At 49.0% G+C, this 20,425-nt stretch overlaps 2 protein-coding genes across 2 annotated transcripts; both read left to right on the forward strand.

Moving 5' to 3' along the window:
• The first annotated feature begins 1,306 nt into the window (after positions 1-1,306).
• Positions 1,307-9,527, forward strand: UTP11 (UTP11 small subunit processome component). Its single transcript, XM_078880375.1, has 8 exons — positions 1,307-1,515; positions 3,930-3,991; positions 4,563-4,665; positions 5,173-5,289; positions 5,431-5,524; positions 6,497-6,627; positions 7,058-7,168; positions 7,659-9,527. Exons 1-8 carry the CDS (start codon positions 1,456-1,458, stop codon positions 7,740-7,742), a joined length of 762 nt encoding a protein of 253 aa, XP_078736501.1. The 5' UTR covers positions 1,307-1,455; the 3' UTR covers positions 7,743-9,527.
• A 1,212-nt stretch (positions 9,528-10,739) lies between these two features.
• On the forward strand, positions 10,740-20,285 carry CASP8AP2 (caspase 8 associated protein 2). Its single transcript, XM_078880489.1, has 8 exons — positions 10,740-10,889; positions 13,560-13,647; positions 14,830-14,910; positions 15,426-15,505; positions 17,049-17,123; positions 18,125-18,240; positions 18,927-19,412; positions 20,276-20,285. Exons 2-8 carry the CDS (start codon positions 13,590-13,592, stop codon positions 20,283-20,285), a joined length of 906 nt encoding a protein of 301 aa, XP_078736615.1. The 5' UTR covers positions 10,740-10,889; positions 13,560-13,589.
• The last annotated feature ends 140 nt before the right edge of the window (positions 20,286-20,425 follow it).

Consider the following 20,425-nt stretch of genomic DNA (forward strand, 5'->3'; position numbering starts at 1 on the left):
GCACTTCTAGATTAGAAGCTTTCGTGACTGCAAGGATTCATACTCTTAGGTTTTTTCGGTAAAGTCGCGTAGGGAAAAAAAACAGAAACATTTATTTATTATTTATCTTATTTAAATAAATAATTTCATTGTTTTTTTTATTTTTTAATTCTATTTTTTTACCTACGTGACTTTACCAAAACTACAGCACTGTCGTAAGCAGAAGTCTGTTGTGTCTCCACATTCAAATTAAACACTTTGCCAAAAGCCCACGTGTGTGGAAATGTCATGGGGGGTGTAACGCAGGCGAACTCCGTGCCTAACCCACCCCCTCCCCCCATTACCTGCACAGGTGTGGGATAGGGCTTCATCCAGCAGTAGATTTTTATACCCTCTGGATTGTGCCTTGTTCTCACCAGAACACATTGATTGGAAGCTTTCGGGACTGCAGGAATTCATACTCTTTGGGGGCGTCCATAAATGACGTCACGCACCTAGGGGTTGGGGGGGGGATCAGACATTTGTGACGATGTGTGACGACGGGGGGGGGGGGTGAGAAATGTGACGTCACATTAAAATGCGCAACTTTAAATATAGACAACACGTTCTACTTAATTAGACTTTTTTTTTATAAATGTTACTGGTAGGAACCTCCTGGTTACACCAGCCCACAGGGGATTATTGTGTCCGTCGTGCAGGGAGGGGCTCGGTGGGGAGGGAGGGGCTGGGTGGGGAGGGGCTGGTCACCCCGTGGTGCCCTTATATAACTCAACGTTTAACCTACTCACGCCGGCTTGTGCCCGCCCTCACAGTTGGCCATCTTTGTGGAATACACCACGCCGCCGTTGACCCTGGCCATTGACCGAGCAACCCAACGTTCCTACCAGCTCCCTCCGCAGGAATGTGTTTTCTCCTACAACATCAGAGTGCAGCGGCACATTAAATACGCACGACAATGACAATAGTTTCAAGCGATTTGAAGCATGTTTTATTTGGGGGGTGGGGGGCAGAGCTTTGTGACGTCATATTTGAGGGGGGGGTCAAAAATCGCCCAAAATCGCGTGACGTCATTTATGGACTGCCCCTTTGTTTCTTTCGGTAAAGTCGCGTCGATACAAAACAAAATAAATCCACGACGTTTCGGGCGCAACACTTCTCGAAAGAACCAAAAACTCTCACAACACATTGTCGCGGTGCAATGTGGGAGGAGAGGGGGCGGGGTGGTGGGAGAAGAGGATATGACGCAATAGAACGGGAAGCGACGTCATCCGATGAGCTTTGTTAACAATGACGTCATCTCATTCGATACCACGTGGTGGTGGGGGGGGTGTTCCTTAGGTTTCTTTCTCGCGTGGCTGCCGCAGCGTTCACCCCAGGCCGTGTTTGGCGATCTTGAACCGTGAGGGTTTGCTCGAGAAATAAAAACAACAAAGCCATCGACCGTAGCACGGGGCCGCTTCCTCCACCGCCGCCGCGATGTCGAGCTACAAGAAAGCGATGAAGTCCAACCAGCGAGAGCATCGCGAGCGGTCGCAGGTGAGCAGAGGCGGGTGGCTCGGTCGGTCTAGCCCCTGCACACTAACCAATACCCCCTAGCCCCTACACACTAACCAATACCCCCTAGCCCCTACACACTAACCAATACCCCCTAGCCCCTACACTAACCAATACCCCCTAGCCCCTACACACTAACCAATACCCCCTAGCCCCTACACACTAACCAATACCCCCTAGCCCCTACACACTAACCAATACCCCCTAGCCCCTACACACTAACCAATACCCCCTAGCCCCTACACACTAACCAATACCCCCTAGCCCCTACACACTAACCAATACCCCCTAGCCCCTACACACTAACCAATACCCCCTAGCCCCTACACACTAACCAATACCCCCTAGCCCCTACACACGAACCAATACCCCCTAGCCCCTACACACTAACCAATACCCCCTAGCCCCTACACACTAACCAATACCCCCTAGCCCCTACACACTAACCAATACCCCCTAGCCCCTACACACTAACCAATACCCCCTAGCCCCTACACACTAACCAATACCCCCTAGCCCCTACACACTAACCAATACCCCCTAGCCCCTACACACTAACCAATACCCCCTAGCCCCTACACACTAACCAATACCCCCTAGCCCCTACACACTAACCAATACCCCCTAGCCCCTACACACTAACCAATACCCCCTAGCCCCTACACACTAACCAATACCCCCTAGCCCCTACACACTAACCAATACCCCCTAGCCCCTACACACTAACCAATACCCCCTAGCCCCTACACACTAACCAATACCCCCTAGCCCCTACACTAACCAATACCCCCTAGCCCCTACACACTAACCAATACCCCCTAGCCCCTACACACTAACCAATACCCCCTAGCCCCTACACACTAACCAATACCCCCTAGCCCTTACACACTAACCAATACCCCCTAGCCCCTACACACTAACCAATACCCCCTAGCCCCTACACACTAACCAATACCCCCTAGCCCCTACACACTAACCAATACCCCCTAGCCCCTACACACTAACCAATACCCCCTAGCCCCTACACACGAACCAATACCCCCTAGCCCCTACACACTAACCAATACCCCCTAGCCCCTACACACTAACCAATACCCCCTAGCCCCTACACACTAACCAATACCCCCTAGCCCCTACACACTAACCAATACCCCCTAGCCCCTACACACTAACCAATACCCCCTAGCCCCTACACACTAACCAATACCCCCTAGCCCCTACACACTAACCAATACCCCCTAGCCCCTACACACTAACCAATACCCCCTAGCCCCTACACACTAACCAATACCCCCTAGCCCCTACACACTAACCAATACCCCCTAGCCCCTACACACTAACCAATACCCCCTAGCCCCTACACACTAACCAATACCCCTTAGCCCCTACACACTAACCAATACCCCCTAGCCCCTACACACTAACCAATACCCCCTAGCCCCTACACACTAACCAATACCCCCTAGCCCCTACACACTAACCAATACCCCCTACACACTAACCAATACCCCCTAGCCCCTACACACTAACCAATACCCCCTAGCCCCTACACACTAACCAATACCCCCTAGCCCCTACACACTAACCAATACCCCCTAGCCCCTACACACTAACCAATACCCCCTAGCCCCTACACACTAACCAATACCCCTTAGCCCCTACACACTAACCAATACCCCCTAGCCCCTACACACTAACCAATACACCCTAGCCCCTACACACTAACCAATACTCCCTAGCCCCTACACACTAACCAATACCCCCTAGCCCCTACACACTAACCAATACCCCCTAGCCCCTACACACTAACCAATACCCCCTAGCCCCTACACACTAACCAATACCCCCTAGCCCCTACACACTAACCAATACCCCCTAGCCCCTACACACTAACCAATACCCCCTAGCCCCTACACACTCGGTAACACGACCCCCCCAGCTCACTACTCACCAAGTACCAGGACTCCCCCCCCCACCCCCCCCCAGCTCGCTACTCACCAAGTACCAGGACCCCCCTAACTCCTCATCCTAGCCCCTAAACACAGCTCCCTACACGAGTCCCCAACTCACTCACCATGCCGGTCGCATTGTTAGTGCGCACCATTTATTACACTGCGCTACCAACCCGACGACCCGAGTTCGATTCCCGCTCACGGCCATCACCAGTGACGATTATCTGAACAGGTCCTGGGCCTCCCCTAGGTCGACTCGGCCTCAAATGAGTACCTGATGCGGTGTGTAGTAAACATCGCCACTGGGGAGACAAAGGCGGCCGGGCGTGGTGATGGCCACCCACCTCCCCGTGTACCGTGCCGGCCTTCACAGGTGCTCGCTAACAGCACTTGCCCCAACAGTCTGTTAAGGCTACACGGGTGATCTTTGTCTTTGTTCTGCAGCCTACGGCTCGCCGGGGGCTGGGCCTGTTGGAGAAAAAGAAGGATTACAAGCTGCGGGCTCAGTGAGTGACCCACCGGCCCCTAGCTCTCGCTCACCCCCCCTCGCCACCCTCACCTACGCGCTGTGCTCTCCTCCCCACCCAACGCTCCCCCACACTCACCCACGCTCACCCACAGTGCATGTTTTGCTACCCACGCTACTCACCACTCTCACCCATGCGCTGTGCTCTGTTCCCCACCCTACGCTCCCCCACACTCACCCACGCTCACCCACAGTGCATGTTTTGCTACCCACGCTACTCACCACTCTCACCCATGCGCTGTGCTCTGTTCCCCACCCTACGCTCCCCCACACTCACCCACGCTCACCCACAGTGCATGTTTTGCTACCCACGCTACTCACCACTCTCACCCATGCGCTGTGCTCTGTTCCCCACCCTACGCTCCCGCACGCTGTTTGCTCTCTCCCCCACACTCACCCACGCACGGTGCTGTCTTCCCCCACCCCACGCTCGTCCACACTCACCCGCACTCACCCGCACTCACCCGCACTCACCCGCACTCATTCACCCACACTCATCCGCACTCACTCACCCACGTTCTGTGCTCTCTTGTTCCCCTCCCGAACCACAGAAACTGGCACCGCAAGCAGGACTTCCTGAAGGGGCTGCGTCGGAAGGCGCTCGACAAAAACCCCGATGAGTTCTACTTCAAGATGACGAGCACCAAGCTCAAGGTGCCTGTCTACCTGCGTGTGTGTGCGCGTGTGTCTGTTAAGGCTATACGGGTGATCTTCTTTGTGCGCGCATGTCTGCGCGCACGTGTGTACACGTCTGCGCGTACATGTGTGTGTGCGTGTGTCTGCGCGCACGTGTGTGCACACGTACACGTCTGTGTGCGTGTGTGCATGTGCACTGTGAAGCGGTGGCACTGTGGTTAGTACACTGCTGTACAAAGCCGGCAACCTGAGTTCGATTCCCGCTCACGGCCAATTGCAGTGGTTCAATCCTGAAGCGGTCCTGGGCCTTCCCTAAGTCAATTCGGCAACTCAACAGAGTACCCGGTGCAATGTGTAAACATCACCAATGGGAAGACGAAGGCTGCTGAGCTGGGCGTGGTACTTGCCATGCCACGCCCCCGAAATAGCAGCGCCAGTCCGGCCTCCATGGGTGCTCGTTAACAGCCCTTGCCCCAAGCAGTCCGTTTGGCTATACGGTGGATCTGTGTCTTTGTGTGCCCGCAGGATGGTGTTCACTTAAGGAAGAATCCGGCCGACGAGGAGACGACACCTGACCAACTGAAGCTCATGAGGACCCGCGACCTGCGCTACGTGGAGATGAAGAGGGTGGCAGAGACCAAGGTGAGACACGCGGAGTGGGGGGGTGGGGTTGAGGAGAACTCGGCTGACCTCTCGCATCCCAGAGCGGAGAGTTTGTACCCCGACGTCTCTCATCCGTGACGGATGCCGACCTGTGCCGCGCTGTTGTTGCGTTTCACGCAGAAAATTGAGCGGATGAAAGGGGAGCTGCACCTGCTGAACGCCAACGGAAAGCAGCAGAATCGCCACACGTTCTACGTGGACACCAAACGTGACGGTAAGAGTCGCGTCGGGACGGTGGGCGCGGTTGCTTAGCGCGGACTCGGCAATCGTGCTCAAAGTGGCGGAAACGCGAGCACGTTCTTGTTTTTATCTAGCAAAGTTCTTCCAAGAACTTGGGAAAAGTGACAGAAAGGGAATTCCAAAGTTCAGCAGTCTTTCATAGGAATTAATCGCAGCAGATTACAGTTGTCATTTTAGATGTGTTGTCCACTCAATTGTCTGTTCAGAAGCACGAGTAGGTCTCGTTCCAATGCTCCTTTAAAGGAGTGCAGACAGCAGCAGCGACGGAGTGTTTACGATGCGGTCGATGGTTTGGAATTCGTGGCCGCGCCAATCGCAGGCCGTCGCGTCTTTGATGGCCGCATCCACCACGTGGCCAAGTCCTGATTCGGTTGATGGTCGACCATTGGAGGCGTGGAAGGTTGAAACCGGGAGGTTGTGACGGTAGGGTCCTGTATGAGATGTTTATTTTTTACGTCGGCCGCAGGGAGGAAGCGTAAAGAGGCGTTTTGTGACGTGCAAGTGTGATGGTTGAGTTTGTGAATGAGGTAGGCGAGTGTTCGAGTGTGCTGACCGTGAACACGTTATGATTGCGGTGAAGCGGTCAGTTTGGTATACCGGGCCCCCAACATGGGTGGAGGAATCATTGAGTGGAGTTCATTGGAACAGTTAAGCACGATTAAATACCTGGTGATTGAGTCACTGCGGTTGTTGTTGTTGGAGTAAATAAGTGAGTGCTGGATCAACACTCACTCATTTATGTTGAATTCTATCAGGTGCAGGGAGATCGGAACAGGGGCACTCCACCCCAAATACGACACCTCCTAGTATACTGCTGAGCAATGCGTGCACACACGGAGGCACGCGGAAGTCGCGGCCTGTATCCACTCCTCGGTCTTATCAGAGATGTGGACGCCGTCGCTGCGAATCCCAAAGCGGGGTGTTTTGTGCCCGTCTGCCTCGACAGTGGAACAATTCAATCTGGCCGAGCGGCTCCAGACGGCGCCGGAGCTGGTGCGGTGCGTGTACAACCGGCCCAGGCTGGACACCCTGCGCACCGCCACCCTGCAGGGAGCCACCGACAAAAATACCATCAAGGTACGGCATTGGCGTGAAGGGGGGGACACCAACGCACGCTTGAGCCCCTGTGGTCCCGCCCTCCCCCACCTTGTGTACGTCGCGTGTGGCCACGATGGACCTGCTTTGCTTGGTTTCACCGCGCTCCCACCGACGTTATTTAGAGCACTGTAAGAAACACTAACGCAGTTTTCAATAACTATTTTATGATTGTTATTATATCAGATAAGGCCCACTGAGATCAATGGCATCTCCAAAACTGCTTCTGAAATCCCTGCAAATTAGTTTTCACCGCTTATCAGTATTTAGTTTTTTTAAATGTTTGTTGTGTGCGCCTTTCATTGGTAACTGGACTCAGGCCATCAACTCGCAAACGCTGGAGAGAGAGTCCAGTTGAATAATAATCGTTGTTTTGTTTCTTCCTTCGTGCCGTGCCGACGTGTGAACGCAGAATCTGGCCCGCCAGCGCGCCCGTGAGTACCGCAACCTGGAGAGGAGGATCGTGCGCGAGTCCACGCTGTTCGTCACCCAGCAGAAGATCCAAACGAGGATGGACCTCGTGGTAACGCAGTCTCGCACAGCACGAGACAACTCCATACCGTGCATTTTAGATTTGCATTCAGCCCTCCGTTATTCGGCGTAATGGGAGGCCAGGCATGGCCCAAATGAAAAAGAACACACAATGCAAAGCATCGTATAAATTAGGCTATAAAACAATAAATGTTTGGTGACCGATCGTAAAAAAAACTTTATTTTAAATTCTCAGAACTGGAATTTAGTAATTTTTTTTTTACACGGTCATTGATCACCTGGCTGAGACTCTGCTTTGCTTGAGAACCCCCCGTTAAGTCACTGGCGGCTAAAAAACCCGGACTCGAAGCCAGGATCTCAGTGGGTTGCCGGCTCGGTGCTCTGGCCTCTGAGCTACCTGGCCACCTCTTAAGACCGTCGCCCGACACGAACGGCACGTCGGCGATCACGCCGCCTGCGCCAGCTCGCAGAGAATTGCTGGCGCTCACCGTCGGTGCCGCGTGTCTTTGCTCTTCTTCCAGGACAAGCGGCAGAAAATCAAGGTGAAGGCGGAGACCAAGACGTCCGCGGCCGTGTACTGCTTCAAGACCGAGCGCAAGCGCTGACATCGCCAGTGCGGTTTGCTCAGCAGCAGCCGTCTACGTCGGCTGCGAGCCACGACCCCGGCCGTGTAGCCGTGACCATGTTTAAACTGGGGCGGGGGGGGCATGACACAGTCAATGTTAGATAAACCTTAAATAAATGTTCGATGCTATGATCTGCTTTTGTCCATCGTGCATTCTAGCCTTGCTCGCTCACCCCCCTGTCGTATTTAGCCCTTGAACTGTTGGCCCAAAAAATGGCTTATTGGTACCAATCAGGGTGGCAACTGCTAACAATTATTTTTTCTGAAGCAAATTTTCTCCGGCTCACAAATATTTCCATTAGTGTAATGACGACTTCGACGCACTTGTCTTGAGATGTTTTCTTTAATTAAGGAGCCACGTGCTCACACGAGAACAGGCGGAGACCCCCACTTCAACAGCCCCGAGTCTCCCGCGCATCTCCCTTATATCCGGTCCGAGGCCACGCCCCCATTCCCAAACCTCGCTGGTTCTCGGCCGCTCGCTCTACCGGCAGACTCTACCGTCCTCTTCCGTCACCTGGCCACGCTCCACAATCATTCCCGTAGCCACCAGTCCATTCGTACTGCAGGCTGACTCTCCTGTCATTACCTCCCGTGGCCACTAGTCCGCTCACACTGTAGGTGGACTCTCCTGCCATTACCTCCCATGGCCACTAGTCCGCTCACACTGTAGGCTGACTCTCTTGCCATTACCTCTCGTGGCCACTAGTCCCCTCACACTGTCGGCTGACTCTCCTGCCATTACCTCCCGTGGCCACTAGTCCTCTCACACCGTAGGTGGACTCTACTGTCATTACAATAGCGTGGTCATTGTCATTTCAGAAATAACTTTGTGTGAATACTGCCAATGGCGGATACTCGTAGAATGTTTCCACCCCGGGTGGTACCGACAAATGCGCTTGGCTCATGGGCTATCGTGTATGTGAGGAATGGCTGTGTGACTCATTGCTCAATTGTAATACTTTATGCATTTTGTCCAGCCCCCTCCAACTATTTCAGACATCACACGAAGTTTGCAAATTAAAAGTATTACCACAACAGATCCGTCTGTGTGCGAGCAGTTGGCACAGCTGCAAAGAGCTCATTGAACTATGTAATAATGTGTCCAACATCTACTTTATTGGTTAAACCACCCTGGTATGATATCCATAGAGGCCCCCTTCCCGTGGAATTTGGATAGGTGGGTTACGAATGTATCAAATATTCAACAAAACTTTTATGAATTGACTTGCAATTTTTTTTAATGCGCTCATTGTTGATGAGGCTGAGACCATCAAATCGCTTATGCCTGAGAACCCCGGTTTAATCACCGGCGGCTGTAACCTGGATTGGAACCCAGGACGTCTGCGGTGCCGGCTAGACACTCTGACCTCTTGAGCCACGCGGCTCCCTGAGGGACGCTCGCCTGAAACGACGAACGGCACACTGGCCATTCCTCCGCCTGTGCCGCTCGCGGACACTGGAGCTCACCGTCGGTGCAACCACGACTTTCACCGCGAACCAAGCCTGCTTGGTCATCACAACTGTCGCACCGAGACTGCTTGTGCCGGGGATTTGTGGCAGGTGCTGGTGATGCTGCATTTTACCGATCCACCTCGTTTCTCCACAGCCCCCCCCCACCCCTACTGATTTGTAGGAAGCGTGTGCCGTGCTGTTAATGGACACATGCGGCATTGCCACAGTTACCTTTAAATATTCATATTCTGTGCGGTCCCAAACATTGTATTATTAGAACATTGCAATAAAGCAAACGTCCATTTCCGCATCAGCCGAGTTTGTGTGTTTTCTCATTTGTTGAGCCGGAGAATACTTTAAGCCGAGTCTGTCTGGGTTGTAAACCAGATAATATATCCACACCCAGAAACGCCACATCCAGCGTGCCTCTAGCTATGAATTGTGGCGACTACGAGTCGCGTGCGAACAACTGCAGTCTACCCGTAAAATGATGCGCTGGTTATAATGCAAGCAGTTCTATCGGAAAACAATCGTACTTAAATTTTTTCTAGCAATATTCAAGCCGCCAGCATCCCAAAAGGCTGTACATTAATTATATACAAGGACCAAATTTCATATACACGAGGTTGGTTACGAATGGCGCGGAAGAAGCCCAACACATACAAACGGACCAAGCAAATGAAAACCTCTACTACTAACAAGCAAAATCTAAAACGAATAAACGAATTGAGAAACGGCATCAATACAAGACTACAATTGAGTTACTTTCAAATTAGTGATTTTTTATTATTACTTTTATTCAACTTGTGTTCTGTTTATATTCTTTCAAATCGTTGATGCTTAACATCTACGAAGCCTAACTGAAATATACACAAACTCGAAGTCGTCTCGCGTGACAATTCAAGATTTAATTTAAAGATCCGGTTCAGGTCCTACCGATTTTGGGCCTCGTGTGTTTTTTACTTAATTTTGTATTGCACTGTATCAAATGTACTACTATAATGAGCCAATAATGTCTGTGTGTCCCGCGCGTGACGTCACTTCACGTCAGCCAGCCCCTCATCAATAATCATGAGCAGGTGACGTCACTCCACATCGAACAGCCCCCCTCATTAATAATCATGAAGAGGTGACGTCTTCCAAATGGACACCCCCTCCATTCATAATAGTTAGCGGGTGACGTCACTCCACAAAAAGAAACAACTCTGATCATGGTAATCATCTGGTCCAACACCAATGGAGACTAGGCTCTAAGGAAAGCTGTCTCGGGTGTGGACAATCAACTTGAAGGACAGTGCATATCATTACCATTATCAGAGTTGTTTCTTTTTATTTGCATTTTGACTGCTTGTGTTGCGGTTATTGCAAACATGATGCCTTGTATAAAGGTGTCAGCTTTGTACCAGTTTAAAGGGTAAAAACCTACTACTAGGGTAAAAACCTATTTCTCCACGTGATGTTATTCCGGATGTGACGTAGCGCACGTGGCCTCTCGCGCCGCGCGCGGGAAACCTCCACTTCCGGGTGAGTCTCTCCGTGTGCGAGGCTCGTCGCGGGCTTCCTCACCCCGGGTGAGGGCGCAACAACTCGGATTACCTCCCTTCCCCGCGTCGTCGCTTGAGAGGAAAACTCACCAACCACACCACCTCCCCCCCCCCCCTCCTCCTGTGAGGTGAGCTACCAAATCTCTGGTGTGTCCGCGAGGGAGACAACTCACTTGTTGAGGCGGCTTCGCGCGCGGCGCGCGAACAAAAAAATTCGGCGGTTCCAGAGTTGCGATTCTCCTCGGCTGACGGCCAAACAACGGTGACGATTTCACCTCGTAAACGTCCACGGGCCTCTCCCCTAGGTCGACTCGACCTCAAATTAGTGCGTTGTGTGTCAACGTCGCCACTGGGGGGACGGGGGGGGAGAGACAAAGGTGGCCGGGCGTGGTGCCGGCCACCGTCACCCGCTTCGTGTTTACCGTCGCCGGCCTTCAGCACTTGCCCCAACAGTATGTTACAGGCTACGCGGGGGATCTTTGCCTTTGTAAAACTCACCACCACCTTCTGTGGAGTCGGGACGCCGATTCTATCGCTTCTTCACACGGGAGCCGCTCTCGATCCGTCAGCCGCTCTCGTGCAAGCCCCGTTTTGAATGCCACTTATAATGTGCCGCTTTCGCCGTGCTGCCTGCTACAGTGCTGTGAATACTTGCTGCCTACAAAGTAGCGAGTTGGGATGTGTACTAGTTGGGTTGTATCGCTTTAAGTGTACTCCGTGAGACGCATTTTTAGTGTACCGTATTGCAGTGTTTGGAACGTACTGCTCCATTAACGCCCTTTGGCTTATGCCACTTAGTCTATTAACGTCACATCTGGCGTTATTTATGTTACGGAGTCGAGCGTTATTTACGCTATAATACTGCATTATTTCACGTCCTCTTCTTGAACATACGCTGCTATATTGGGTAACCCTGCTAACATGCCGTATAACATACTGTACAGTGTACAGTACGGTGGCATGTGTAGCGTTTCGTTTATGGAGTTTTCAAAATGCTGTTGGGCCAAGTGATTTAGCAGCGAGTATCTATGTAGGCACACGAGGTAGTGATGTAACCAGCGCCACGCACGGCCGCCTTTGTCTCCCCAAAAGCATCAGCTTTACACGCCGCAGAAAAGTACAAATTTTCAGACCACGTCGACCTAGGACCGAGCACAGGACCGGTTCACGTGTTTGCCACTTGCTGGTCGTGAGCGGGACTCAAACTCGGGTCGCCGGGTTTGTAGTGCAGTGCGCTAACCACTCTGTAGTGTACACAAACAGAGGGTTGACTCTTTGCCACGAAGCTACTAGCAGCAATATAGAGTAGTAGTCTGTGTGTAGTACTCTTAATGTGTTGCGTGTAGGCTCATCACGGGCCTCCAAGGTTCTTTAACCCACCCAGTATAACAAAACATAGACTGCTGATGAGACACTGGGTGTCGAAAACTGTTCAGTGTTTGTGTTGAACAAATGCTGTTGAAATGATGCACTCCCAGAGGGTTTCGTGGCTTGTGGGATGGGTAAACAAAACATGCTTATAATAGTCTCAAAACGGCGTCCTCTGGTCTAACACCGTTTTGAGACTAGGCTCAAAAGAAAGCTGTCTCTGGTGTGGACCAATCAGTTTCAAAGACAATGCATATATTAAACTAACAACAAAACTGACACCTTTTGCAAGGAATCATGCTTACATTAAACACAATACTTGCAGTCAAATGCAAACAAAAAACAATACTCTGATCATTTGTGCATTGTCTTTGAAACTGATTGGTCCACACCAGAGACAGCTTTCTTTGGAGCCTAGTCTCATATAGTGTTTTTTGTTTGCATTTGACTGCAAGTATTGTGGTTAATGTAAGCATGATTCCTTGCAAAAAGGTGTCAGTTTTGTTGCCAGAAAAAAGGGGAAAACCCCTATTAGCATATTTTGGTACTGGCAAAGGAGGTCCCATGATGAAAAATGCATATATTATCAGATTGTGTTTTTTTTTGCATTCTGACCACAAGTATTGTGGTTAATGCAGACATGATTCCTTGTAAAAGGTTTCAGTTTGGTGTTTTAACATCTTAACACCTGTTTTGTTGCCAGACAAAAGGGGAAAACCTATTCTCATGCTTATAATTAGTTTTAATGTGGGCAGATATGTGGAGGAGACGGTGTTGTCTGCTTATTTATTTTGTGTCTGTATTACACTCGTTTCGTTTTGCCTCGTAAACAACAGGGCTGACCATCTGCGGTTGGTATTCGTTCATTGTCACGTTCTGTCATTAAATCCATACATTTCAAGGCCAAAAGGGTTTAACTAAATGAGATCCCCTACCATAGAAAAACCTCGGGAAAACTCAAGAAACTGAGGCAGAAGCCCAAGAAAGGGAGGGGAACTCAAGAAACCGAGAGGAAAAACTCAAGAAGCCGAGACGCAAACATTTGACTGTAAAACTTTTTGGAGACTCGCTCGTACCTCTTTTGAGAGGGTTAATGTCGACCACTTGGTGAAGACCCCAATAGTTAATTAAGTAATAATAACCCATAACCTTGGATAGTTATTCGTTTCCAACAGTTTTTTTTCACAAAAAAGGCTGGACTATTTTCCAACATCTGTGCTCCCTTACTTTACCAACCCGCACTGACCAGCGTGGTGAAGTATGGTCAAATAACCCCCACGATCCGTGCGGTTTGGGTAGGCCCTTATCTCATCGTGGATTGACAAGGCAAGCATTGAGCAATGTGGAGGGGATGTTATTGGTGAATTGCCCCTTCTGCTGTACTCACCATTATTATTAACTCTTTCCATTTTGCTTCTTCGTTACATCAGGCACCTTCAAATGCCACCGCCTCTGTAATCATGGAGGAGGACGATGTTGATTTTGATGGAAAGCCTGGGCAGTCCATTCCAGTGGAAGGTAAGAGGTGCTCTCGTAATTCTTTTCACAAGTAAAGTTTTCCCGCAATGGTGTGGTTTGTATGTATGTATGTTGAACTTCTTTCGCACCGTGCGTAGCCAACCGTGCTAATCGGAGGTGCGGGGGAAGCACAACAAACTTAACATAAAAATCAGTTCTAAAGGAATGAGTTTGTTAATCTAAATAGTGATTTAAAAGTGCATAGCTCTGGTGGCTTCCTAATATCGGAAGGAAGATTGTTCCAGACGGCCGCAGAAGCGCGTCTGAAAGTGCGTGATGCGGTGACCATCTTTGTTCAGTGGCCAGCCAAAAGCCGCTGCGAGGATGACTGGAGTTCGTGTAAAAGTGTATGCTCCTTGACGATATCAGCAAGGTACAGTAAAACCTTGGATTGCGAGCATAATTCGTTCCGGAAAACGTGTTCGTAATCCAAAGCACTCGTATATCAAAGTGAATTTCCCCATAAGAAATAATGGAAACTCAGATGATTCGTTCCACAACCCAAAAATACTGTATTCATATAAAAATGATTAACACAAAATACCTTTTTATATTTTTATTATTTAAATTTAATATAAAGTAATCAAATCTATTAATGAAATGTAATCGTGGCTGGTGTGAGGGAGACGGCAGAGAGAGAGTTATTGTGTAGGACGACTTTCACTTGCAGTACAGTTACTAAAGAACAGTCACTACACTTGGACACAAAATAAAAAAATGTTTTACGCACACACACGTGGTCACAACACTACAGTAAACAGTCTACGCTCGCACGGATGTTGACTATACGAGTGAGGCACGCCGACTGAGACCGAGCATGGGAGACGATTACCCACAATCCCGCAGCGAGAGAGAGAGAAGAACCATCGGCTCAGTTGTGATCACGTGACGCTCGGCAGACAAAGCGTATACTGTACGTACTACAGTGCTCGTATTGTAAGACCTCGCTCGTTTATCAAATTAATATTTATTTTAAAAAATTGCTCGTCTTGCAAAACACTCGCAGACCAAGTTACTCGCAATCCAAGGTTTTACTGTATTGTGCTTTATTTGTGGCAAGCACTTTTGTGTGTGATCAATGTGATCATTGTGTTGGTTTTTGCGAGGATCTTTAGTGCCACTCTCACCGTTTGAACTACCTCGCTTTGCTCACTGATGAAGTTTGTGTGGATCTGTGTGGAGACTGCAAGGCTGTGGGCATGTCCGAGGACTCGGTGGACATTTACGAGGACCTGGCCAGCAGTCCCGTACCGTTCGAACACGGTGAGATTCGCCATCTTCACCATCCCCGCTACCCTTAAATAGTGAAAAATCAATTGGGGGGATTTATTTATTTATTTTATTCCCAAAGCTCAGAAGTTGAACGGCCTGCTAAGCAATGCTGATTTGTTGTTAACTGCGTCTCCACGCAGGACCGGAATATCAAACAGGCAGTCCCAGTCTCCTACTGCTCTGTATAGTCACTGCTGCACCATTGGAATTGTGCATTCCAGAATTTGTGATTTTTGGTGGTGTTGTTGGTGGTTTTCCCATTTGTAATGCTTTTTTAAATCGCTTTCTAAAACAAGCTGGAAACATGATAAATTTGATGTTGCTGAAATAACGGAATTTTGTTAAGAAAATGGGTATAAAACCTGGTATCCCACCTCCGGAATTTTCCCAGTATTTTAAGGAAACACTTTTTTTTACTGAATACCAAGTCCTGTAATAGTGCGTTTAAGTTGCTGTTTACTAACATTACATGTGAAACCGTTGTAAAGTAACCTGTTTCTACCAAGGTGAGGGAGGAGTTGCGTTTGATCTGTTGGAAGAGCTCCTTATCGAAGAAACAAGCCTGAAAGTGAGAACCCATGAAGAGGTGAATGCTTATCAACTTTTGTGATGAATATCGGCTTTATTAGGGAGTCATTTTTTTCATGGTAGCTCACGGCTCTATCGCCCATGCTTGTAATCATTTAGTTTTTACTCGCAAATAAAAACACCCCGTCGTGGCTTACGTCATATATTAAAAAGCGGTGTGGAACCTATTTCCTGCAACTTCATTTTACACGGCCCATGGTCACATGAGGCCTACCGCTTAGAAACTGGCCGTGCCTCATGATTATCCGTCACTGTAAGCATCTTTGCCACACTATTCGGGCACTCAAGGGGATATTTTTGACCAAGCGTCACTTCGTTACTACGTTCAGTACGCTTCGTCAATCTGAAAACGTGCACCCTAATTTTGTTTTGTGTTATTCTTGGATGCTAAGGTATGTGCACATGTGTGGCCAACCAAAGGTATTTTAAATTTCTATTCGGTTCTGTTTGGTCCTCGGTAAGGAAAAGGTTCACAAACCCTGGTTTAGAACCATCCAGTACAATGCATGGGCTTCTAATCTCTGGTGATGCATGCCAATACTGTCACGTGTTTTGTGTGGCTGTGTAATAAATTGTGCCTTTGTAGTTCATCGTCATCTGGGATCCCTCAAAGTCGAGTATGATGATCCTCCTTACTTGTGACTGTAGTAATGCACGAATGACAATTCGGTCACCTGTTAAATGACGTAGCTGTTGCCTATTACACCTCATCCCGTTGGCTTTCCCGTGTAATTCAAACTATAACACTGGTCAACACACTTTTTCTGGCATAAGGTATTCCAACGGTTTTAAGATAATTTTGGGGTGCTGATTCCAAATTTGGCATCAGTTTTGAAATATCAAATATTGCATTTCAATAAAAACTGCAGAAGAAAAATATTAAATAAATTTGGATATCTACATAAAATGATGTTATGAACACACTATCCTAAAAATACAGCACCATATTTTAACACTAAAGCAGTCACTGACTCGCAACAACTTGCAATCATAAGTGACAGAGTTAATTTCGGGTAAAATCAATGAAAATGGGGTATGCCGATAGCATAAAAATGAGATGTGATAGAGCAAATCTGAGATCAGATTTGGAATCAGCACCCTGAAATTAGTCTAAAACAGCTGCAAAAGTCCAGGCCAGAATGTTTTTGTTGTTGACCAGTGTAATAGTTGTAGCAAGGTAAATGTGCTCTATAGACTTGCTCCTACCTACCTCTCCCTCGTCACCTTGTACCCTACCTGAGCAACCAAGAGCTTTCTATTTAAGTCCCCCAATCAACCTTCACTTAGGATTAGGTCGCTTATTCTCCTATTATGCCCCCATAGTTTAGAACTCACTCTCTCAAGCCATCTGTGCTGTCAATTCCCTACCCCAAGTAATATCTATGCTCAAGTTAGTATAGTGTACAGTGCCTTGAATTGCGGTCACATTTACATGCTGAATTAAAAATAATTTTGCTATATTGCATGACGCGTATTGTATGCTGTGTCCTTGAACACTTGATCTCTGTGCTGGGTCCGTGTTGCTGTACTCCCTGCTGCAGCTGTGTCAGAAGTTTGAAGAAAGCCAACAGCAAATCGAGGTGTTCACCAAAAGTATGAAAACGGTGCAGGAGCAGGTAAGCTCGGGTTTTTTCTCATGCCTGTCAAATGCCTTTAACAATAAGCCGACGATCCAGCCCATCAAGGAAGCCAGTTTTATGAGTAGAATTCTGCAGAGAAATAAGCAAATGCACATACAAACGGAAGGACGTGTGAGGCATGGGAGCTTATACCACCCCTTCCATTCCACACAAACTGATCTCGCTGAAGTGCACCGTATCGTATAACGTATTAAAATTGAATATTTTTTTAAGTGTTTCCTTGCCGCAAAGGGCCCAACAACTGCACAGATCTGGACTTTGGTATTGGTGAGCTGTGTGATACGTCGTGAGCGATTTGTTTCGGCAGTTTGTGGCATTTGTGAAAACATGTGACGTGTCCCTGGATGGACAAACCTTATATCCTGCGTATAGCAATTGAGTAGCTTTTTGGCTACCTTAAAAATACAATTAGTTTATAAACGCTTGCACACCTGTGTGTGCGTTCGTAAAAATGTGCTTGTTGATAAGAATTGTGCGTTGAAACTGCGAGAGAAAACAAGAACCGTAGATAAGAGAAGTATTTTCCTAACCAAAGGAGCAGTGGAGGAGAATAAGTGACACCTCCCAAGGTGCACTGATTCATGGGTGGGCGGAGTATGAAGAGGCAGTGTTTTGCAGCTAAGTGGACAAGAAAGGGGAATTTAGAATTGAGAGGTGGTTGCGGATCTATTTTAATTTTTTTAATAGAGCACCAAGAGATGCCTTTATCTAGGAAAGCCTTGCTTGCTGCGTTTCACATGTCTATCTTAGGGGGTTGTGCGTTGGGGATGTTTGATCAATTCCTTTTTTGCGGAGTTTGTTTTTCACGTGGGAGGAAAAGTGAGAACCAGGAGAATAACCCACAGTGAAAACCCAGACTGCCCCACAAAGCCAAACTTTGAAACCTGATCTCGCCGGCTCTGCATGGAGGATGCTACAGATTGGTGTCCTTGTTGCGATGAGAGGATTTCACAGCGCCGTGCTTTTGCTCTGTCCAGAACACGCTACTCCTGAGCCAGAACGAACAGCTGAAAAAGAACATATGTGCCCTCTTCAAGACTGCCAAGGCCGAGATCAACAGGAAGGACGATGAGATCCGACGTCTCCATAGCAGGTGGGAGTGGGGGAATGGCATCGTTTGTTTATTTACAGAAAATTTTAGTCTTTTATCGGTTTTTTTCTCATTTTCATCCCACTTTGGCAACCCACTGGATGGATTCCTTGCTAAGTCGTGTTGGTTGTAGAAGATATCTGACCCCCCCCCCTCCCTCGCTGGCGAGTGTGAAGTGGTGAATGGGGCCGGTTTAGATATCACTCGCCATTGATGTTAGCCGTGGGTGGGAATCGAACTAAAGTTTCCGGGTTAAGAGCACAATATGCTAACAACGGCGCCATCACTCCCATTAAAATATTTTTTGCATTTGGTACCTATTTTTGGGCAATGGCATTGCCAATTGATTACGCATTTGCCACTTGTCTCAGAGATTTACATTTCGAGCCCACTGGGGGCCCTGGATAATATTGCGGGTGTTATACAAATATATGTATGCCGTCTGCTTCACAGCGGACGCGACGTCATTTGAAAATGTGTCGGCTGTGCATCCCAGTGTCGAGGTCCACATTGCGTAACTTGAAAATGAAACCAATTTTAAAAACCACGTGGCAAGATAGCTAGCTACTCTAAAACGACTGACCATACTCATCTGTCAAACAGCGCTGTTGTGCTATACGTGGATACCAAGTATACTAATGATTTCATTGTAAATATGATCGTTTTTTATTCCTGTCACTGCGACACAGCCTAACGTCGCTGAAGTGCACTGGGAGCTGGAGGAGACACGCAGCGCAGCACGAGAGGACTCAGCAGCACGAGAGGACCCAGCAACACGAGAGGACCCAGCAACACGAGAGGTCCCAGCAACACGAGAGGACCCAGCAACACGAGTCTCGCTCCATGCGGACTTCACCGCCCGCCACGGTCGTCGCCTCCTCCTCGTCCCGCCACAACGGGCAACGCAGACGCAGATCGCCGGCGCCGGAAGAGGCGGTGGCGCCGGATTCATCCCAGACGGATGGGGAGCGCGTGGATCCGACTGCTCGACATCGCGTTTCTGCGTCCGATAAAACCTCCGCCTTGGACTCGTCCGCAAAGACACCTTCAGACCAACCGAAGAGGCCGAGCGTGTACCAGTCTGAGTCACGGTTAGACCAGTCTCATAGGCCACGTTTAGACCGAACTCTGTCACGTTCGGAGCGTTCTGTTAGCTCCCATTTGGAGCGGTCCAAGTCACGATTAGACCAATCTGACAGGACTCGTTTAGAACACTCTGATACGTCCCGTGCAGCCTGGTCTGATAGACCACATTCAAATCGGATTAAGCCATGTTTAGGCCAGTCTGACAAAGCAGATGTACGCCAGTCCAAGTCACGTGTAGACCGGTCTGATACCTCACGTGTAGTAGACCAGTCTAAGTCGCATTCAGATAAGTCTGATAAGTCACGTGTAGACCAGCCTAAGTCACGTGTAGACCAGGCTGACACATCACGTGTAGACCAGGCCAAGTCACGCGTAGACCAGGCTGATACATCACGCGTAGACCAGGCAAAGTTACGTGTAGACCAGACTAAGTCACGTGTAGACCAGTCTAAATCACGTGTAGACCAGACTGATACATCACGTGTAGACCAGGCTAAGTCACGCGTAGACCAGGCTGATACATCACGCGTAGACCAGGCTGATGCATCACGTGTAGACCAGACTAAGTCACGTGTAAACCAGTCTAAGTCACGTGTAGACCAGGCTGATACATCACGTGTAGACCAGGCTAAGTCACATTCAGATAAGTCTAAGTCACGTGTGCACCAGGCTGATAAGTCACGTGTAGACCAGGCTAAGTCACGTGTAGACCAGGCTAAGTCACATGTAGACCAGGCTAAGTCACGCGTAGACCAGGCTGATAAGTCACGTGTAGACCAGGCTAAGTCACGAGTAGATCAGGCTAAGTCACGTGTAGACCAGTCTGATAAGTCACATGTAGACCAGGCTAAGTCACGTGTGCACCAGGCTGATAAGTCACGTGTAGACCAGGCTAAGTCACATGTAGACCAGTCTAAGTCACATGTAGACCAGTCTGGTGCATCACGTGTAGACCAGGCTAAGTCACATGTAGACCAGGCTGAGTCACGTATAGACCAGGCTGAGTCACGTGTAGACCAGGCTGAGTCACGCGTAGACCAGTCTAAGTCACGCGTAGACCAGGCTGATACATCACGTGTAGACCAGGCTGATGCATCATGCG

This window comes from Lampetra fluviatilis, chromosome 57 (genome assembly GCF_964198595.1).
Source record: "Lampetra fluviatilis chromosome 57, kcLamFluv1.1, whole genome shotgun sequence".
Taxonomy (NCBI): Eukaryota; Metazoa; Chordata; class Hyperoartia; order Petromyzontiformes; family Petromyzontidae; genus Lampetra; species Lampetra fluviatilis.